This window comes from Podarcis erhardii, assembly GCF_964252035.2.
Source record: "Podarcis erhardii genome assembly, chromosome: 18".
Classification (NCBI taxonomy): domain Eukaryota; kingdom Metazoa; phylum Chordata; class Lepidosauria; order Squamata; family Lacertidae; genus Podarcis; species Podarcis erhardii.
In genome coordinates this window covers 2,003,150-2,022,399 of record NC_138516.1, presented here as the reverse complement: position 1 = coordinate 2,022,399, position 19,250 = coordinate 2,003,150, and the positions used below count along the sequence as shown (strand labels likewise).

Below are 19,250 nucleotides of genomic sequence, written 5' to 3'. Positions count from 1 at the left end.
CCTCCTTCTTCTTTCAAATCATTTTTATTGATTTTCCAAATTTTAACAAATCAAAACACATTCAATACAATCTTCCCCCAAAATGGCTTCCTGCACTCTGCGTCCATAATTTCCTTCCGTTGTTGCATTGTTTTTCCAACCTGCCTGTCGTCTTTCTGTGTTGCTGCCATTATGCAGTTGGGGCCCCCACCTGCCTCGCTTTGCAGATCTGGGGCATCTGTCAACCAGGGTGAAGGAGTTGGAATAGCCGAGTCCAGGAACCTCCGTCCTAATGTCCCACAAGAGGCGTGAGGAGCCCTCAGTCTCCTCATTTGGCCTGCGAGGCCATTTCAGCCAAGCCCACCTCCCTGTAAGGATGTCAGAAAGCATCCACTTCCATTCCGACCCAGCGTTGCCACGGTTGGCTCTGCTGCAGTTCAGTTTCTGCCCAGTACTAACAGACCCTCCAAGTGTCCCTATTTTCCAGGGACAGACCCAGATTACAAAAGCTGTCCTAGTTTCTGATTTGATCCCAGAATTTCCCGCTTTTCCTTAAAGGTAAAGGTAAAGGGACCCCTGACCATTAGGTCCAGTCGTGACCGACTCTGGGGTTGCAGCGCTCATCTCGCTTTATTGGCCGAGGGAGCCGGCGTACAGCTTCCAGGTCATGTGGCCAGCATGACTAAGCTGCTTCTGGTGAACCAGAGCAGCGCACGGAAACGCCGTTTACCTTCCTGCCGGAGCGGTACCTATTTATCTACTTGCACTTTGATGTGCTTTCAAACTGCTAGGTGGGCAGGAGCAGGGACCGAGCAACGGGAGCTCACCCCGTCGCGGGGATTCGAACCGCCGACCTTCTGATCGGCAAGCCCAAGAGGTTCAGTGGTTTAGCCCACAGCGCCACCTGCGTCCCCCGCTTTTCCTTAGGACATCGCTATTTTCATTGCAGAAATGTTGGAGGGTATGGTTAGTTATAAGACCCGCAAGCCAAGGAGATAAGTAACTAGACAACTGCTAGAATACATCTGAAGGCAGCCCTGGATAGAGAAGCTTTTTCATGTTCAATGTTTTATTATGTTTTTATATATGTTGGAAGCTACCCAGAGTTTGCTTTGCTTTCAGAACTGCCTATGGCTCTTGTTAATTGCTACCTGTAACTAATGGAGCCAATTGGGTTGGACTAAATGACCCTTAAGGGACGCGGGTGGCGCTGTGGGTTAAACCACAGAGCCTAGGGCTTGCCGATCAGAAGGTTGGCGGTTCGGATCCTCGCCATGGGGTGAGCTCCCGTTGCTCGGTCCCAGCTCCTGCCAACCTAGCAGTTTGAAAGCACGTCAAAGTGCAAATAGATAAATAGGTACCGCTCTGGCGGGAAGGTAAACGGCGTTTCCGTGCGCTGCTCTGGTTTGCCAGAAGCGGCTTAGTTATGCTGGCCACATGACCTGGACAAACTGTCTGTGGACAAACGCTGGCTCCCTTGGCCAGTAAAGCGAGATGAGCGCCACAACCCCAGAGTCGTCCGCGACTGGACTTAACTGTCAGGTGTCCCTTTACCTTTAAATGAGCCTTGGATTCCCTCCCAACTCTACAATTCTATGATTTTGTTTGTTGCCAGGTAGCCACAGGGTTTAAATTAAACCTGGTTTGCCTCAAAAGGCAAACTTCCCTGATTCATACTTTCTGAAACCATATGCAGAATGGAAAGCAGCCATCCCTCGCAATCAGCACAACCTGGCCATAAAAAGACACATGTTCATGCAAATATCATACAAAATTGCATTATCTCAGGGGACCTTGCTTTGGAAAGGGAAGCTGAGATTGGAAGAATGAGAAACAGAAAATGGACGCATTCGCCAGCCCCTTGGATAAAAATCAGGTGCCCCTTAGTAGGAACAGAGCTGATCCTGACAACCTCCATGCCATTTCCCTCCAGGCTGAGAGAGAAAAAGGAGAAGGGCTCTTACGCTCTGTCCCTTGTCTACGGAAAGACTGTTTATCACTACCGGATCAGACAGGACAAAGCAGGAAAATATTCGGTGGAAGACGGAACCAAGTTTGATACACTGTGGCAGGTGGGTTGTGTGAGTGCGTGGGGCTGGAGACCCTCCTCCTTCTGGGATTGCCTGCATTGCAATGAAGAGAAGAGAATCTTCAAACTGCAGAGTTGGAAGGGACCCTGAGGGTCATCTAGTCCAACCCCCTACAATAGGGTTGTTGGTTTTTTAGGCAAGATGGCACTGCCACCCAAGAAGGTGTCAGCAAACATGGGCAAGGTTTGCAGGGGTACAGCTTTTTTTGGGGGGGTGGACACCTAAAGGGAGGGGGAGCCCCCAAAGCAGACCCATTTGGACTGAGTACTTTGATAAAACTTTATTCGCATTGGCCAATGGCCATAGCAACAGTAAAACATTACAGTATATGCAGAAAAGGAAATTTGATATAAGAGCACAATTTAAAGTCCTGAATCAGCCGTCAGTTAGTGGCCCTTATTCTGATTGCCCCTCCTATGAACCTAGCCACCTTTGCTGTTATCTGCGCATTTTGATCTGATAGAAGAAAGGAGATCGTGGCAGTGGCTGAGCGCCCTGGGATGGTTAGTACGAGTGGGGTGATGATCTCGTTCCTCAGGTCTTTGCAGAGAGTGCAAGACAGGAGGACGTGTGCCGCTGTTTCGGTGCTACCGTCTCCACAGGGGCAAAGACGTTTCTCAGGTGGGATCTTTTGGAATCGACCCTCAAGTACCGCAGACGGCAAAACACCCAGTCTTGCAAGTGTAAAAGCACGTCTGTATTTTGGGATAATAAGTTTGTGCAGGTATGGGGCCAGAGAATCAAAATGGAGAGGTGGAAACTGAACGTGCCAAGGGCAGAATTTCCTGATAGTGGCCAGGTTGTTCTGATGCTCAATATCTTTTAGACGTTGACCAGTTAGACTGTTTGCTTTAGTGGGGCCCAAAGTGAGTAGGTGTTGTGGGGAGAGGCCACAAGAGGGAAGTTTTTGATAGATGGTTTTAAGCCAGGCATTTGGACTGTGTGGCAGCCGTCGAGGGAGACAAACAAAAAGCCAGATGGGCAGCGGAACCCAATGGAGTGTCATGGAAGTGGACCATTAATTGCAGTTTCCACTCATCAGCATGACTAATAGCCATGTAGAGACTTGGGGCGGGGGGGAGAACAGCAACAAGACTGAATAGAGCCAGTGGAAGTTTTCTTGATGGCTCTGCGGATTGGCGGGGTTTTAGAGGCACGTCAGTGACATGGCAGGGGTATCAGCCAAGCATCAATCACCATGCGGCCCTCAAGAGGACTCTGTGTGGACCTTGGAAACCTCCCCAGGACATACCCCTCCCCGGCTTTGCTTCGCCGCTTCCGCCTAATATTATATTTTATTGAAATAATTTCGACTGTATATAAATACAGAGGGGGGAAAGTGAGGGGTGTGTATATTCCTAGCTAGGAGTGAATGGAGGACAGTGGGGTGTTGTGTGTTAATTTCCTAAAATTATATTCTGCTCGGTTGTGCAAATAAAACCTCAAAGCGTGGGAGGAAATTATCCTGCTGTACTCAGATATAGCCTGTGGCTCTGTGGCCCCACCCACTTTTCCCACTGGCTCCGCCCACTGCTGGCAGGCGGCCCCTAAGAGGCTGCCAAGAAAGGAATCTGGCCCTTGCATTCATGAAATCTGCTGTCGTTGTGCAGGAACCCTTCCCCTGGACCATCCCTAGCTGAGCTTATGATTTCGCCTCCTATATTTCGTCTTGCGATCTCCAAGGAGATATTGGGATTCAAGCAAAAGGAGAATGTGGAATAGGCAAAGTTGAGCCCTTTAAAAAAATATAAAAAATAAAATATTCTCTCTCTGTTTCTGGGCTTCTCCTCCCTTCCCAATTGCAGCTCGTGGAATATCTCAAACTGAAACCGGATGGCCTGATCTATTATTTGAGGGAAAGCACACCGAATCCCGATATGCCACCAGGTGAGACCCCAATATTTGCCACATGGGAAATATTGGAACTACTTTCAGGTGCAATTCAAGAGTTGCTGGGTTTTTGTGTTTTGTTTTTTTACGTTTAGTGGACTTTGTTAAATAGGGCCTAGTTTCTTTAAAAAACATATATGAATTTTTCATTTATTTATTTTTCAAGTTTTGATTTTATTGGGTAAATTCGAAAAGTGACATATCATAGAATTTACATTGAATATTGAAAAGACCAGAGGTCACAAAAAACAATACAAAAGCAGTAATAATTTTCCATTTTGATAAAATATTGATCATCTTCTGTTCCCGCCTGCACCCAAGGTATATACCTTTTTAGAACAATGATGGTACTAAAATAAATTTCATATTTCAATAAAGTTCTTCATATACCTAAAGTCTTCTTTAAAAAAACTAAACCTTACGTCTTGTTTTATTTCCCACATAATATTATATTATTTACACAGAAATCATTCAAACGCTACCATAGCCACCACACCGTGATTGTAATTCTGTAAATATTTTTTAAACATGTCCCATTTTGGAGTATAGCATTGATTGAAATTGCCTCTCCTTCTGTTCGTCAATTGTGCCATCTCAGCATATTCCTAGAGTTGGAAGAGACCACAAGGGCCATGGAGTCCAACCCCCTGCCAAGCAGGAAACACCATCAGAGCACTCCTGACATATGGTTGTCAAGCCTCTGCTTAAAGACCTCCAAAGAAGGAGACTCCACCACACTCCTTGGCAGCAAATTCCACTGTCAAACAGCTCTCACTGTCAGGAAGTTCTTCCTAATGTTTAGGTGGAATCTTCCTTCTTGTAGTTTGGAACCATTGCTCCGTGTCCGCTTCTCTGGAGCAGCAGAAAACAACCTTTCTCCCTCCCCTATGTGACATCCTTTTATATATTTGAACATGGCTATCATATCACCCCTTAACCTCCTCTTCTCCAGGCTAAACATGCCCAGCTCCCTTAGCCGTTCCTCATAAGGCATCGTTTCCAGGCCTTTGACCATTTTGGTTGCCCTCCTCTGGACACGTTCCAGTTTGTCCGTGTCCTTCTTGAACTGTGGTGCCCAGAACTGGACACAGTACTCCAGGTGAGGTCTGACCAGAGCAGAATACAGTGGCACTATTACTGCCCTTGATCTAGATGCTATACTCCTATTGATGCAGCCCAGAATTGCATTGGCTTTTTTAGCTGCCGCGTCACACTGTTGGCTCATGTCAAGTTTGTGGTCAACCAAGACTCCTAGATCCTTTTCACATGTACTGCTCTCAAGCCAGGTGTCACCCATCTTGTATTTGTGCCTCTCATTTTTTTGCCCAAGTGCAATACTTTACATTTCTCCCTGTTAAAATTCATCTTGTTTGTTTTGGCCCAGTTCTCTAATCTGTCAAGGTCGTTTTGAAGGCCTTTTGATATTTCTTTGTCTAGAATGCCAAGAAGGAAGGCCTCCGGTTTCTTTGGAAAGGATACTTTCAAACTTTTTTTTTCCCAATTCGCCAGAATTCTTTAATTTTTTTACAGAGCCACCACATGTGGTTTGAGTTTTTCAAATTTTACAAGCATCAATTAAAAAGCAAAGGAAAACGATACCCATATCCAATTCTTACTTGTAACCAGGGCTGTCTTAAGCATATCTGGTGCAAAGCTCCCCGTGGCACCCCCCTTTCCCAGAGTTGTCCCCCCCCAATAATATTTATTATTTTTTCAGTAAATGAACATAGTAAAAAAAGGAAAAGATTAACAATAATAAAGATATACAAAAAATAAAAGAAAAAGAAAGAAAAAGAAGAAAAAGTGCATACAACTTATTACCACTTAATTAATTAAAATTAAGTACCATCCATCTTCATAAACATAGTATATTACTTCCTCAAATCTCTTCCTTCTGAATTTCTTAGTAATTATATGTAGCAGTTTCCAATATCAGTGTTTCAAAAGACCATATCACAGTCCTAATCATTTTACACAACTTTTCTTATCGTACATTTTCTTATTTATAAATTTAATTCTATTTTTATCCTAGGCCTAATTGTTTCTTTCAAGTGATTACATATCTTTAATATTACAATATTTATTCAAGTAGTCTTTAAATTTCTTCCAGTCTTCTTGATGTTCCTCTTCTTTCTGGTGAGATCAGCCAGCTCCATAAATTCCATCATCTTCAATCTGGTTTCTCTTCAGATCGCATAAATCTTTCGCCTTTTACTTTCCCAGAGTTTTCGACCTTTTTTAGGGCTGGAGGAGGCGGGCAGCGGCTGGAGGGCGGCCCCTCCAGCGGGCAAGAGATGGAGGCTGGACACAGCACCTCCCAGCTTAGCTGGCCACTTCGTGCCACGGTGGCCACAGCAGGCAGCACACCGAGCGAGCGGGCATGCGCCGAGTGAGCGAGGGTGCGTGCGCTCCTCCTGCTGAGCATCGGCTCGGTTTTTTCCCTTTTAGCCTTCTGGCGCCCTGCACAATTTGGCGCTGGCAGGAGCAGTGCACGCACCCTCGCTCACTCAGTGCACTTGTTCGGTGTTCACCAGACTCTCGCCTGGCGCCCTCCAGAACTTGGCGCCCTGGCACTCTGCGCCACTAGCCTCTATGGGTAACTAGCCTTTATTGGCATAAGTTAAAACAGTAAAATCCTACAAAGTCAACCAGATACACTGATAATCCAAACACATACAATATATAAAAGACTAGATAATTCAATTTTTTTACTAAATCCTTATTTCCCATTTTTGACTACAAGTTTTACTACTGAGTTTAGTTTTCCCCCAATAGTTTTTCCAATAGATACTCTCCCCATTCTTTATTGAAAGTTACTTCTCCCTGGTTTCTAATTCTTCCCGTACGTTTTGCCATTTCGGCATAGTCCATTAATTTTATTTGCCACTCTTTCTTGGTTGGGACTGTATCTTCTTTCCACCTAGTTCCTTCCAAGCAAGGTTCATGAGGTCTGGAAGCTTGGCTTTGTTTGTTTGTTTGTGCATGGGAGAGCTAGAAGGACCATAGCTCAGGCTTGTCATTTGCAGATGTCACCTAAGCAAACTCTTTCCTCCTGTTTCCAGAAACCGCGACGCCTGCCCCACCGTCTCACTCGCCTGCGTTCGTAAGTATCTCCTTTTTTTGCTTCCTCTCAAATTGTCACAGTCGGGTACCGCCTTTCAGGGTCGGTTTAAGGACCGGGGGACACGCATGTCCTGGGTGAGAGATCAGCTGTGGCTTCCATCAGCGGCCAGGGAAATCCCATTGAACCAATCTCTGCACGGAAGCGAATCCTGCGTCTGCAAGGGGTGGAATAGATGGCCCCATGGGTCCCTTCCAACTCTGCAATTCTATGATTCTATGTTTCCTTGCCAGGCTCAACGGAGACTCGTATCACAAAACTCTGATGGTTACACACCTGACCCCATTGGTGAGTAAAGGGCAAGGGAACAAACCAGCAAAGGTGAACTGTTGTGTTTTTATAGATAGATAGATAATTTATTACTGTCTTAGACCAGCTTATAAAACACTTGGGGGTACAATCCCAGAAGGAAAACAAACATTTAAAACAATGTACAACAGTAAATTCAAAATTTATAAATGCGATAAGCATATAGGCAATTAAAACTTTAAGATAAGCTACCGCAGAGAGATGACCCAGAGTCGCCCATGGAACCAAGTTTGGGAATTTTCTTAATGAACTAGTTGGGGTCAGGGGGTGGTCTATGCCTACAGATCTGTACACAGAATCTGGCGACCGTCCGGGAGGGGAGAAAGGGAAGTCAATGTTCAATTTAATTTAATGCTTTGCTTTCTTTATGTGACTATGAAAATTATAAAATTCATTTTTAAAAAAAATCTCTTGGGGATCGGTGCAGGCCGTGGGAAAAAGGGCCGGATCCTGCCCATGGACACGTCCTGCTACGAAAGCCCTTACAGCGACCCTGAGGAGCTGAAGGAGAAGAAGCTATTTTTGAAAAGGAACAACCTGATTGTTGAGGACATGGAGCTGGGGGCAGGCAATTTCGGCTCCGTCCGGAAAGGCGTCTACAAAATGAAGAAGTAAGTTTGCCTCATGGTGAGCGAGAGCAATGATCCGGCTACCTCAGTGTGGCCTGCACGGACTGGCAGCAGCTCTCCAGAGAGTCAGGCAGGGATCGTCCCAACTGCACCTGGAGATGCTGGGGACTGATTTTATATGCAGAACTGGGGCTCAAAGTAAGATTCCAGTCCTCATGGGGCTAACAACCCCCCACCCCCATTGTAAAATGGATGATGCCATACAATGGATTGAGGTTGAATCTCAACAAGACAGAAGTACTGTTTTGGGGGGACAGGGGGCAGGTGGGTGTGGGGGACTCCCTGGTCCTGAATCAGGCAACTGTACCCCAAAGGACCAGGTGTGCAGCCTGGGGGTCATTTTGGACTCACAGCTGTCCATGGAGGCGCAGGTCAGTTCTGTGTCCAGGGCAGCTGTCTACCAGCTCCATCTGAGACCCTCCCTGCTTGCTCCCTGTCTCACCAGAGTGGTGCATGCTCTGGTTATCTCCCGCCTGGACTACTGCAATGCACTCTATGTGGGGCTACCTTTGAAGGTGACTCAGAAACAACAACTAATCCAGAACACCGGTGACTGGGAGCAGCAGCCGAGACCACATAACACCGGTCTTGAAAGACCTACATTGGCTCTCAGTATGTTTCTGAGCACAATTCAAAGTGTTGGTGCTGACCTTTAAAGCCCTAAACGGCCTCAGCCCAGTATACCTGAAGGAGCGTCTCCACCTCCATCGTTCTGAGGTCCAGTGCTGATGGCATTCTGGCAGTTCCCTCACTGTGAGAAGCCAAGTTACAGGGAACAAGGCAGAAGGCCTTCTCGGTGGTGGCGCCCTCCCTGTGGAATGTCCTTCCATCAGATGAGGAGGTAAAAAAACCTATGGAAGACATACCCAGTCAGATAGGTGGTGATGGTGGTGGTTATTTCCAGTGTTTGGGGAATGCCTGTTCTTAGAGCAGGAATAATAATAATAATAATAATAATAATAGAAGAATATTTGTATGAGATTGTATGGGGAAAATACGGAATAACAGATACAATTTTGCTTAAAATGTATATAGGAAGTGCAGTGTAAGTGATGGAAGTCAATCAATGAAATTTTATTATTGAGATATTTGTAGAATAAATTTGGAAGAAATTCTTCCAATTTTTCTTCTTCTTCCAAATTTTCTTCTTATTTTTTTCTTTTTTCTTTTCTTCCTTTTTTCTTTTCTGCTCTTTTTTATATATGTGTGCTTATCTGAAAGATATATGTACATATTTGCAGTATTTTGCTTGTATTTTGTAATAATTATGTTAAATAAAATTTATTTTTAATAATAATAATAATAATAATAATAATAATAATAATAATTCCTCCACATATTGTTCCCCACACTGGGGAAAGCCTCTTCTTAGAGCAGGAAAGTATTACTACTGCTGCTATTACTATTACTATTATTATTATTGTTGGTGGTGCTGACCTTGAAAGCCCTAATTGGCCTCGGTCCAGTATATCTGAAGGAGCGTCCCCACCCCCATTGTTCAGCCCAGACACTGAGATCCAGCGCCGAGGGTCTTTTGGCGGTTCCCTCACTGTGAGAAGCCAAGTTACAGGGAACCAGGCAGAGGGCCTTCTTGGTGGTGGCGCCCTCCCTGTGGAACGCCCTCCCACCAGATGTCAAAGAGATAAACAACTACCAGACTTTTAGAAGACATCTAAAGGCAGACCTGTTCAGGGAAGCTTTCAATGTTTAACAGACCACTGAATTTTAATACTTTGTTGGAAGCCGCCCAGAGTAGCTGGGGAAACCCAGCCAGATGGGCGGGGTATAAATAATAAATTATTATTATTATTATTACTATTATTATTCCAGTTTTGGTGGAATGCCTCTTTCAAATAGTCTTCCAATGAGTCCTTTAAGAGCCCAGCCTCCTTTCCCTACTTCTTCTGAAAGGCAAATGCTCACTGCCACCCATCGCCATAACCTCTACTCCCCTCCTCCCTAGGAAGCACATCGACGTGGCCATCAAGATCCTGAAAAGCGGGAACGAGAAAGCCGAGAGGGACGACATGATGAAGGAGGCGCAGCTCATGCACCAGCTGGACAACCCTCACATCGTCCGCATGATCGGCGTCTGCGAGGCAGAGGCACTCATGCTGGTGATGGAGATGGCCTCCGGAGGGTCCCTCAACAGATTCCTCTCCTCTAAGAAGTGAGTTGATCTCACCGCAGATTGGATCTGCAGGTCCCGGGCGGAACTGCAAATCCAGTTCGTTATTTCCAAGGTTTATGGACAACTCTTCTTCTCCAAAGAAGGTCAGAAAGCGGGTGGCAGATCGATTAAGCAGTTCATCCGTTGAATAAAAGGGGCTCCCAATAAGCCTAATGCGACTTCCTTTAGAATTGTAGGGTTGGAAGGGACCCTGAGGGTCATCCAGTCCAACCCGGAATAAAAAATGTCTATGTCAAGTTCAGCAAGGGAGGGGCCTGTCTCATCTGAGCCGGGAGGGAGTTTTACGATATTGAGATCACACTATGGAATGCTTGGCTCCTGAGAGATATGAGCCACAGGTCTGAGCCACGGGATACCACTAACCATAGAAGCATAGAAATGTAGGGCTGGGAGGGACACCTTCTGCAATGCAGAACTCACAGCTCAGGAATCCCTGACAGGTGCCCCCCCAGTCCCTGTTTAGAAACCGCCAATGAAGGAGAGTTCACCACCTTCTGGATGTTAGCATTCCTGCTCCCTGGTTGCAGTCATGGGATTGTTGTCTATCACATGATGGTGTATGTTTTCATTCCACAGAGTGGGAAGTGACGGAGACAGGATCTTTGATGCGAGAGAGAAGAGGGAGCCTTGTTGCAGTGCTCAGTGTGTGTTTATATGTAAATACAGTGGTGCCTCGCAAGACGAAAAGAATCTGTTCCGCGAGTCTCTTCGTCTAGCGGTTTTTTCGTCTTGTGAAGCAAGCCCATTGACGGCTTAGCGGCTTAGCGCTATTAGCGGTTTAGCGGCTTTTAGCGGCTTAGCGGATAAGCAGATAAGCGGCTTAGAAAAAGGGGGAGGGGGAGTCGGAAAAACTCGCAAGACATTTTCGTCTTGCAAAGCAAGACCATAGGAAATTTGTTTTGCGAAGCACCTCCAAAATGGAAAACCCTTTCGTCTAGCGGGTTTTTTGTCTTGCGAGGCATTCGTCTTGCGGGGCACCACTGTACACATAGATTAGCCAAATGCTGAGCTATTGAGTTCTGTTACGCGAACTGCACAAACGCTGCGGATCCCTGAGTGTGCCGATGTCTGTTGGCATCGGTTGCTGTGACGTTCGGGCTGAAGAAAGATTTTGAAGCTCCCAAACAATCGACCAGGAGGGAGAGAACATGCCAGTTGGGCATGTGTCTCTACCAGGGTCCTACTCGAGAGTAGGACGAGCTCCTGACACTGAGGTCATAGAATTGTCGAGCTGGAAGGGACCCTGAGGGGTTGGACTAGATGACCCTCGGGGTCCCTCCCAAATCTGATTCTACCAAACAAAATACATGTAAGACCTCCCTGGAAGTCCTCAGGCTAAGAAACTTTCTCCATTTTGGACTTTTTGAGTGACGAAAGAGGAAGGCTGGGCCTGGGAGGGAAATGTAACAAAATACCATTTAGCAGAATAGTATGAAAACTGTAATTTAAATTACAGCCAGAAATTTTCATGGAGTGTTTATTTTAAAAAATAATATAATAACGGTAGTACTAACAATTGACAGAGAGGGTTGTGGAGGTACTTTTCTTCTATCTCAATCTCTTTTGTGTCCCATCCTTTCCCTCCCTCTTGCTTTGTCTCTTTTCTTATTCTCTTGATATGTTGGTTTTTATCATTCTTTCATACATGAGTTTGGATTTTATTGTTTAATATCTTGAACACACACACGCACAAGTTTCCCCTTCCCTCTTCTAAAGCAACTGGGTTCTCCAGATCGGGAACCCTCATTAAGTCAGTGCCTTAACCGTGGAAGAACTTTCTCCCCCTCCCCTAGAGATGAAGTCCCCGTGAATAATGTAGTCGAGTTGATGCACCAGGTGGCCATTGGCATGAAATATTTGGAAGAGAAGAACTTTGTCCACCGGGACCTGGCTGCCCGGAATGTTCTGCTGGTCAACCAACACTACGCCAAGATCAGTGATTTTGGGCTGTCCAAAGCTCTGGCCGCTGATGACAGTTACTATCTGGTGAGAAATGAAAAATGGGTTAGGAATTCATTGAAGGTCAGAGAGTGATCTGCTGGGATGCAAGAATGGTTGAGATTAGGGCTGGGCGATATCTGGTTTTCAACACTGTGATATATCACCAGCTAAACATTGTCATACATGGATATACAGTACATGGATATATCACGATGTCTGAAATAAGGAAGGAGCTGGTTTTCAAATTTGTGATATATCATGAGCTAAATACCAAGATATATTGATATATCTCAATGTCTAAAATAAGGATGGAGCTATGTAGAGGCATTCACTGTTTCCCCCACATTGTGATTTTTGCAGAGCGCACACACACACACACACACACACACACACACATCATGATTTGCAATATATCGCCAGGTCAAGAATTATGGAACCAATATCACGATATGGACCTGAAACCGGCTTTGGACGATATATCGCCCAGCCCTCACACACATCATGATTCGTAATATATTTATTGCCAGGTCAAAAACTAGGAAACCAATATCACAATATGGACTTCAAACTGGTTTTGGGCGATATATTGATATATCGTCCAGCCCTAGCTAAGATATCTAAGGGAGGGGGGCAGAAACTGCTCAACTAGATCCTGAGAAAACAAGAAGGCATTTGATTATATCGAGATGACTCCAACTACAGCATGGTTAGAGTGTAAGCAATAAGTTGTTGTTGTTGTTGCTGATGGTGGTGGTGATGGTGTTATGAACTAGGACCTGGGAGAACAGGGTTCAAACCCTCAGTCATGCTCACCCGGTGACTTTGGGGTGAGCCACAGTCTCCTAGCGTTCCTCAGAATAATAAAAATGGGCCCAAGGAGAGTCATGCATGCCACCTTGAGTTCCTGGGAAGAAATCTGGGTTAGAAATGGAATAAAAAACAGGTCTTGCCCATTGAAATGAATTTCTAATGACTTACCTCTGGATATGAGTTATTGGGAATCACAACTGGGGGGAGTTGCTGCTGTTGCATTCAGAGGCCAGGGCATATTGTCGGACGCCATGAAGATAGGACTGGATGGGCCCCCTTTGGCCAGATCCAGCAGCTAGGCTCCTCTGAGTTTCTTATGACTGCTAAATAGAGCTTCCATGGGCAGAGGCAGTCTACCTTAGAATGACGGGGAACAAAGGAGGGAGGAAGCCTTTGGCTGGCCCCTGTGGGGACAGCATGCTGGGCTAAGGTGGGGCCTGTCTCTGCTTGGGGAGAGCGAGTCGTCCACCCAAGTCTTCTCCTTCTGCACCACACACATGACCTGGCGATTCTTCACTGCCCCTCTTCTGTGCCTTTTGATGCAGGCCAAGACAACAGGGAAGTGGCCATTGAAGTGGTACGCCCCAGAGTGCATCCTCTTCCGAAAGTTCTCCAGCAAGAGTGACGTCTGGAGTTATGGCGTCACGATGTGGGAGGCGTTTAGCTACGGACAGAAACCCTACAAGGTGAGCACCTGCAACATTCCACCAGGCTCACCATATAGAAAACCGCTGGCACATTCTTTTTTTTTTTTAAATAATTTTTATTGGGTTTTTACATTTTATAACAACAAACACACACACAAAGACAAAAACACACAAACACACAAATACAATTACATACCCTAATTTTCTTTACCCACTTTCATTGACTTCCCCCCACCCCCTCCTCTTACATCCCAGTTCCAAAATTAATTCAGCAAGTTCTTACCTAACCTCTTAAACATATTCATATTGTTTTTAAAAATTAAATTCTTTTTGTTTATCTATATTCAACTTATCCAATTCTCTTATAATCATTAATTTCTTTTTTTTAAGGTCGATCTAACTTCCCCTCCACAAATTTTCCCTTTATTATATTAATTATAGGTCACATTGACCAAGTAAAACAAAACATAACATTTTATAGTTCTATTCTCTCTCCCCCCCCGCCCCGGTTTCTGTCCCTTCCCAGACAAATGTCCAAAAAACAAACAAAAAATAGTTCTTAGCCCGGATTCCTCACGTCCGAGGCATCTGATTCTCTGTCAGTCCCTCTCTGCCAACTATATTGGTAATCCTCTTTGTTGGTCCTAAGACCCCGAAGGAGTTCAGTCAGAGTCACATCATATTTTCTTTCATCCAGAATGTTAAAGAGTGTTTGCTGCGAAGGACCATCTAGTTTTCCATACTCAAGAGGAAAGTCCCAATCATGTTGCTTTATTCTTTTTAGTTTTAATATTCCAAGTACTCCAGGGACTTCTCTCTTCTTCTTTCTCATCTTTCGCAGGTTTGTAATCCAAAGGTCTTCTTGCTCATACTCTAACAATGCAGATTCCTGGTTGATATTTTCCACTTGTAGTGTCTGAACTCCTTCTTTCTTCTCTGTCAATTCCAAAGGCATCTCTTCCTGCTCAGCTGCAGAGTTTTTATCATGCGTCTCCTTTGTGCATTCAGCAGAGTTGTTTGTTTCAGAATTCAAGGTCATAAAAACTTTACTCAAAGCCATACTCTGCTCCTGCAGGATTCCCACGAGAAAGAACATTTTTTCTATCTCCGCCAGTAATTTTCCCTCTGCAGCCATTGTAATGTCACTAATTCCCCCTAGGGGGCTTTCAGTTATTTAGTAGTCCTTTTCCAATAATCTGTTACTTTGTTATTATCAATACTTTGTTCCCAATCGCCTCAGTTCATATGTATCAGCTTTAATTCCAAGAGTTGTTAAATAACAAAATTCTTTACTTTGTCCGCCCGTTTGACAGCTTCTTTGACAGCTGTCAAACTCCTTTCATTTCTTCCTCCGGCACCCAAATAGGACACTCCCGGGTTTTTTGGGGGGATTACACACAAAGTTCCAAAATTCCCTTTCTCTCCAGCACAAAATCTTCTTCTATCAAATTTGTGAGAAACTTTTAAATCATCAAAACAGTATTCATTCCGCCTTAATTCTCCGTTCCTTGCTTTAAATCGTCTATAAGTAGAGGGGGTGCGGACTTCCCTTTAACACATCCCCCGATCGTGCCGAATTCACAGGATAAAATTTTTAAAGTCCAAATTCCACTACTCACGGGTCCTTTGTTATCCAGTCCAAATTTTGGGAAGAAAGTCAGCGCTCTCCGGCCATGGCTTGCGGCTTCGCTCCACTGAAGTAGCGGTCTACTCTCAGCACCACGCCACTCTCCGTACCCTCTCCGTAGCCTTTAAAAAGGCTCTTCGTGGGTCGAGGAGGGCGCTTAAGGTGCCCACCGAGTCACCAAGTCCGCAGGCTTCCGCGCCTGCGGTTTCTGAGGGTCCCCGTGTCGCCGGCACGGCAAGACCCGTCTTCAGTAGAGCCGATTCCCTCCGGAGCTCGGAGGGAATCCGCCATTAGCCGTTCGCGCTAACCCGGAAGTCGAAAACCGCTGGCACATTCGCAAACGAAGCAGAATCTGCTTTGGTTTCTAATTGGACAGGGGACTGCATTCTTCTGCACCGCAGGGGGTTGGACTAGATGACCCTCGGGGGTCCCTTCCAGCTCTACAGCTCTATGATTCCATAAGAATCCATCTATCTGTCCATCAGAATCTATCTAAGGTAAAGGTAAAGGGACCCCTGACCATTAGGTCCAGTCGCAAACGACTCTGGGGTTGCAGCGCTCCTCTCGCTTTACTGGCCGAGGGAGCTGGTGTACAGCTTCCGGGTCATGTGGCCAGCAGGACTAAGCTGCTTCTGGCGAACCAGAGCAGTGCACGGAAATGCCGTTTACCTTTCCGCCAGAGTGGTACCTATTGATCTACTTGCACTTTGACGTGCTTTTGAACTGCTAGGTGGGCAGGAGCTGGGACCAAGCAATGGGAGCTCACCCCATCATTGTGGGGATTCGAACTGCTGACCTTCTGATCGGCAAGTCCTAGGCTCTGTGGTTTAGACCAAAGCACCACCTGCGTCCCAAGAATCTATCTACCTATATGTTTATTCTTATTTAATAAAAATTATATATATATATTATTATATTTATTATTTACCATGCAGTTGTTGTTGTTGTTGTTAGAGCATGAGACTCTTAATCATATGCATTACAGGGGGTTGGACTAGATGCATAGCTGTCAACGTTTTCCTTTTTTTAAGGGAAATTCCCTTATTCCGAGTAGGATTCCTCGCAAGGGGAAAGTTGACAGCTATGAGTAGATGACCCAACTCTATGATTCTATCATTCTCTGCTCTTGAGACAAACCAGTCTATTTCTCTGCCACCATTCCACTAGAAAATGAAAGGACCGGAGGTGATAACCTTCCTGGAGGAAGGGAAGAGGATGGATTGCCCCCCAAAATGCCCCCCGGAGATGTACAAGCTGATGCAGCAGTGCTGGACTTTCAAGTAAGACCCTCCTGCAATTCTCTAAATAAGCCGAGCCCTCTCAAAAACCATACAGGGATGGCAGGCCAATATCTGGGATTCTTTTAGTAAAAAAAACCCATTTATTCAAAAGTTACAGTACAACTTTCCCCACTGCCATAACATCCCAGAATGATCACTCTGTGAGCCAAGGAATACCCACACCAGATATCTGAGACGGGGAATGCTTCTTCTTGCAGAATGGAGTTAACTGCGGAACTCCCTGCTGCAGGGTTGGGAGAGGCCAGTGCAAGTACGAGCCTCCAGGACGCCGGCGCCTTTTGCAACCTTCAAATCACACTGGCAAATATGCAGATCTCCCACTTAATTTTCTCTCCTTCGTTTCCCAGGTGGGAAGACCGGCCGGACTTTTCCACGGTGGAGACCCTCATCCGCACCTATTACTACAGCATCGCCGCCCGGACGGAGGAAAGGCAAGAGGAGAAAGCGAAAACTACGCCTGATTGAGCTCCGGACACCCACCCAAATCCCTCTGCAGCCAAGACATCTTTCCGCCTTTGGGAAGGGATTCTTTGCAGGCTGCGCTGTTTCTCTGCGGCTGCAAATCCAGAGTTGGTGGAGACCAAGCTCAGTCGGCCCTCGCCCAGGCCCACAACTGCCTGCCTTCTTGTGTGCAACCAGCCCTCCTGCCTGTCCGCTCCCTCCCTCATCCTTGGTCTTGCACAGCTTCTCTGTCTCTCGTTGACTCTGGTGCCACCTACTGGCGGTCCTCCTCTTGTACACCGCACACTGTTGATCCAAATTCTGTAGTGGCTCCAGGTTTCCCTCTCCCTTCCCCCTCCCTCAGCGAATATGAACGTGAGAGCCTGCTGGATCAAGCCCATCCAGTCCAGCATCCTATTTTCACAGTGGCCACCATGCAAGCAGGATCCGTGCACAAGAGCCGCCCCCCTCCTTCAGATTCTGGCAACTGTTGTACAGAAGCATCGCTGCCTCTGATTGTGGAAGCAGAGCCTAGAGATTGTTGCTAGTAGCCTTCATAGAATACAATTCATTGGAAGGGACCCCCAAAGGCCATCAAGTTCAAGAGTTATCTGTTTTGTTATACATAATGTACTTTTTATTGAATTTCCTAATTTTTCCAAATGGACTTCAAATTAAATAGTTGCATTGTTTCATGTATTGACTCCCCCCCACCTCCAAATTTTTCTGTTCATACCCTTTTCTACTGCATTATAAATCAAACTCAAATGTCTAATGCAATTACTTTATCGTTTTTCTTTCGCTGCTCCAATCTTGAATCCTGCCTGCGATTTCTTTCATTCTTTTAAATATACATTAGACACTTAGGTTGCGAACATGATCCATGCGGGAAGCACGTTCGCAACTTGCAGCGTTCGCAAACTGCAGCGCCATGTCTGCGCACACGCGGGTTGTGATTCGGCGCTTCACATGCGCAAAGCGCGATTTAGTGCTTCTGCGCATGCGCAAGCGCTGAAACCCGGAAGTAACCTGTTCCAGTACTTCCAGGTTTGGTGTGGTGGGCAACCCAAAAAAATGCCCTGAAGTGGCTGTAACCCAAGATATGACTGTACTCCAAAACAGAGAGGCCTCCATTCTTCTATAAAAAGTTCACCATTTTGACCTCTTAATATTCCTGCCATTTTTGCCTAATCACAGAATTGTAGGGTTGGAAGGGATCTCAAGGATCATTTAGTTCAACCCCCTGCAAAGCAGGAATCTTTTTGCCTAGCATGGGACTCGAACCCCCAACCGTGAGAGCCTCAAACTCTACTGACTGAGCTATACCAGTCCATTGAGTAATCTCTTCCCTTCGAAACCCTGCAAAGGAAAACCCTCTAAAGGAAATATAAAGGAGGATGAAAGCATTAAGATTATTTGTGTGCAAAATTAAGGGTCTCCCTCGCATTAATAACTCACCTCTTGGATATTTAATTTTTCATTTGTATCTCCTAAGATGTTTAAGCAAGGAGTTTTTTTAAGGGCTGAGGTCACTCGGCCATTTTTTTCTCCCTGCGGGGTCTGTGAAGGCCAGCCAGCCCTCACCTCTGATCAAAGCAAGAGGCAGGCACAACACTTCTGATAGGACGGGCAGCCGTCCTCTGCTAAAATGTGACCAGCCCTGGAGAGATAGAGATCTGATGTATTTTAGTTACAGGTGAATGTTTTAGGTTCTGACTGTAAAGTTATGTTCTTGTTTGTTTAATACAGAGGTGGGGGTAGCAGCGATTGTGGCAGTGCTCATTTATGGTTTCGTAAGAACCCTCGAGGGACGCGGGTGGCGCTGTGGGTAAAACTGTTGATCCAAATTCAGTAGTGGCTCCAGGTTTCCCTCTCCCTTCCCCCTCCCTCAGCGATTATGATCCAGAGCCTGCTGGATCAAGCCCATCCAGTCCAGCATCCTATTTTCACAGTGGCCACCATGCAAGCAGGATCCGTGGCCTAGGACTTGCCGATCGCATGGTCGGCGGTTCGAATCCCCGCGGCAGGGTGTGCTCCCGTCTTTCGGTCCCAGCTTCTGCTCACCTAGCAGTTCGAAAGCACCCTTAAGTGCAAGTAGATAAATAGGTACCACTTTATAGCAGGAAGGTAAACGGCGTCTCCGTGTGCTGCTCTGGTGTCGGTTCGCCAGATGCAGCTTGTCACGGTGGCCACGTGACCCGGAAGTGTCTGCGGACAGCGCTGGCTCCCGGCCTCTAGAGTGAGATGAGCGCACAACCCTAGAGTCTGTCAAGA

The 19,250-nt window shown here is 46.0% G+C and overlaps 1 protein-coding gene across 2 annotated transcripts in view; it reads left to right on the top strand.

The window, feature by feature from the left end:
- The window catches only part of ZAP70 (zeta chain of T cell receptor associated protein kinase 70), a 33,314-nt gene extending 15,520 nt beyond the window's left edge, over positions 1-17,794 (top strand). For both annotated transcript variants that reach the window (XM_081846209.1, XM_081846208.1), the window contains 10 exons: positions 1,913-2,051; positions 3,875-3,956; positions 7,022-7,062; positions 7,314-7,368; positions 7,817-8,000; positions 9,982-10,188; positions 12,003-12,195; positions 13,506-13,646; positions 16,402-16,514; positions 16,883-17,794. In XM_081846209.1, the coding sequence (XP_081702335.1) occupies positions 1,913-2,051; positions 3,875-3,956; positions 7,022-7,062; positions 7,314-7,368; positions 7,817-8,000; positions 9,982-10,188; positions 12,003-12,195; positions 13,506-13,646; positions 16,402-16,514; positions 16,883-17,000 (1,273 nt within the window). In that variant the 3' untranslated portion in view covers positions 17,001-17,794. The remainder of the gene's footprint in view (positions 1-1,912; positions 2,052-3,874; positions 3,957-7,021; positions 7,063-7,313; positions 7,369-7,816; positions 8,001-9,981; positions 10,189-12,002; positions 12,196-13,505; positions 13,647-16,401; positions 16,515-16,882) is intronic.
- Positions 17,795-19,250: the final 1,456 nt, after the last annotated feature.